This window comes from Pteropus alecto, unplaced genomic scaffold (assembly GCF_000325575.1).
Source record: "Pteropus alecto unplaced genomic scaffold, ASM32557v1 scaffold1518, whole genome shotgun sequence".
NCBI lineage: Eukaryota > Metazoa > Chordata > Mammalia > Chiroptera > Pteropodidae > Pteropus > Pteropus alecto.
In genome coordinates this window covers 45,904-48,271 of record NW_006440830.1, presented here as the reverse complement: position 1 = coordinate 48,271, position 2,368 = coordinate 45,904, and the positions used below count along the sequence as shown (strand labels likewise).

General features: G+C 33.2%; 1 protein-coding gene across 1 annotated transcript; it reads right to left on the bottom strand.

Moving 5' to 3' along the window:
* Positions 1 to 926, bottom strand: LOC102883748 (olfactory receptor 5M3-like). The gene is given in 2 exon segments (XM_015594066.1): positions 1 to 488; positions 491 to 926. Coding segments are annotated over 2 exon segments (924 nt in total).
* Positions 927 to 2,368: the final 1,442 nt, after the last annotated feature.

Here is a 2,368-nt window from a genome sequence, read left to right as displayed (position 1 = left end):
TTATTTAGTTAAAAATGTTCTACTGATTGCTTTGTTCATGGCTTCCTTTACATCTTTGTTTCTGAGACTGTAGATCATGGGATTCAACATAGGAATTACCGTGGTGTAAAACACAGCCACCATTTTCCCCTGCTCCACAGACTCTTCGGTGGGACTTCTAAGATACATGAAGAAGAGAGTTCCGTAAAATATGATGACCGCCGTTAAGTGGGATCCACAGGTGGAGAAGGCTTTCTTTCTTCCTTCCACTGAGCGCATTTTTATGATGGCAATAAGGATGAATATGTAGGAGATAATAATGACCAATAAAGAATAAGAGAAGTTAAGACCTGCCAGCGTGCGCATGGTATATTCTTTAATAAAAGTTCCTCCACACGCCATTTTGATGAGAGCTGGGTCTGCACAATAGAAATGATTGATCTCAATGTTTCCACAGAAGTACAAGCCATGAGTCCACAATGTTGAGATCAAACTGATAAATTTTTTTTTGGGAAAGAGATCAGTCGAATACAGACAGTCCTTGACATTCTGCTACCATAGAGCAGAGGGTTGCCGATCGCCATGTATCTATCAAAGGCCATCACAGCAAGGATGAAGACTTCTACGTGGACAAAGGCAATGAAGAAAAAACACTGCACTATACAACCAGGGTAGGAAATGGTTTTGATTTCAGATACTAAATTTTCCAACATTTTAGGAGTGACATTGGAGGAGAACCACACATCTGCAAAAGACAAGTGACTGAGGAAAAAGTACATGGGGCTGTTGAGCTGAGGACTGAGTCTGATTAATATGATCATACCAATGTTTCCAATCAGGGTGATAATGTAGACCAGTAGGAAAACCACAAAGAAAAGGAATTGTAATTCAGGACGACTAGTTAATCCCAAAAGAATAAACTCTGTCACATCAGTAAAATTGAGCATTTTCTTAAATTTGTTCCCAGTAGAGATGCATTTTATCTAAGAGAATAAATAGAAATCAGAAAGTACACATACTATATATAGCCATTCTGCATTTATATTACCTTTTCCTAACCCATTCTCTTTCAATTCCTCTGCTATTTTTCTTTTTATCTCTCCTCTCTTCTTTCTCACGTCTTTTCTTAGCAGCTTTTCTTCTCTTATGTGTGTATAAATATTTTTTACAGAGAAAGTATAAAATAATATAAAATCATAGAATTATAGTGACAGAAATTGCATCTAGTTTCTCTTGCCTACTAACAAAAATGTTAAAGGAATCATTTTTGTTCTTGCTATCTCTTAAAAAAGGAAAGATCTTTTTCTACTGTCCTTGACTTTTAGAATGTGCATATATTGCAACTAGTTACCAGATTTGTAGAGTTTATATCTATATTAGAAATTTATTCAAAGCTGCAAGCAAAGAAATGTTATTCTATAGTTAAAAAGTTTCACCATACCTATATTTATTAATCTCACAAATTTGAAATGTTTACCATAAAAATGACTTAATAAAACTGTATAAAATGGTTTAAAACAAACTAATTTTCCTTATCAGAAAATAAGAAAGGAAAACCTCATAAAATAACACATGGATGTAGCAATTTTTTATTTTTTTTAAATTAACTGCAAAAGGAATCGAATTCTTTCTAGCCATTGTCCTCAAACAAATCTAATAAAAATAAGTTCGTTTACCTCCTCTTTTTAGAAACTTCTTCTCTCTTGGGTCTTGAAGTATTAAGAAATTCTAAGACAGTCTCTTACTTCCTTTTTCTTCTGCCTTAGAACTTTGAATAAAACAAGAGCAGTAAAATAGTGAGTGAAGGACTATATTATTCTTCTACCAATATTTAAACTTAAATTAATAAAATTTTCTAAATACACCAGAAAGCCAAAAAATGTTTTGCGAGATTGAAGAAAGTTTTAGTTTTTGATTGAATCAGATTAAGATGGCTAGGTATCTGGATTCCAGATATTGTCTAGAACATTTTAATATTCTAGTTGAAATATTTTGAGCTAATTTGCCAGCAGTGGTGGTCTACTTATGTTCTATTTATTTATGGGCCAGGGAATTGCCCAGCTGATGGTTCTTCATAAAACTATCCTACAATTGTCACCAAGGTACAAGTTAGAGAAACATCATCATCATCGTTTTTATATTCATTCATTCATTCATTTATGTAATAAATACTTTCTAGAAACATCATTGGTTCTCCTCTAATTCATAATAAGCCGTTACAACTACCTTGTTTCTTATCTATAAAGACATATAACTTTTAATACCCTTTATCGTCTGAAATCTGCCTGTCCCTTCTTATCACTAGGATTTGTCTCTATCATAGTTTTCTTCTTCTATCTGTGCCTCCCGCTACTCATCTACTGGTTGAAGTTTATATAATAGAAATAAA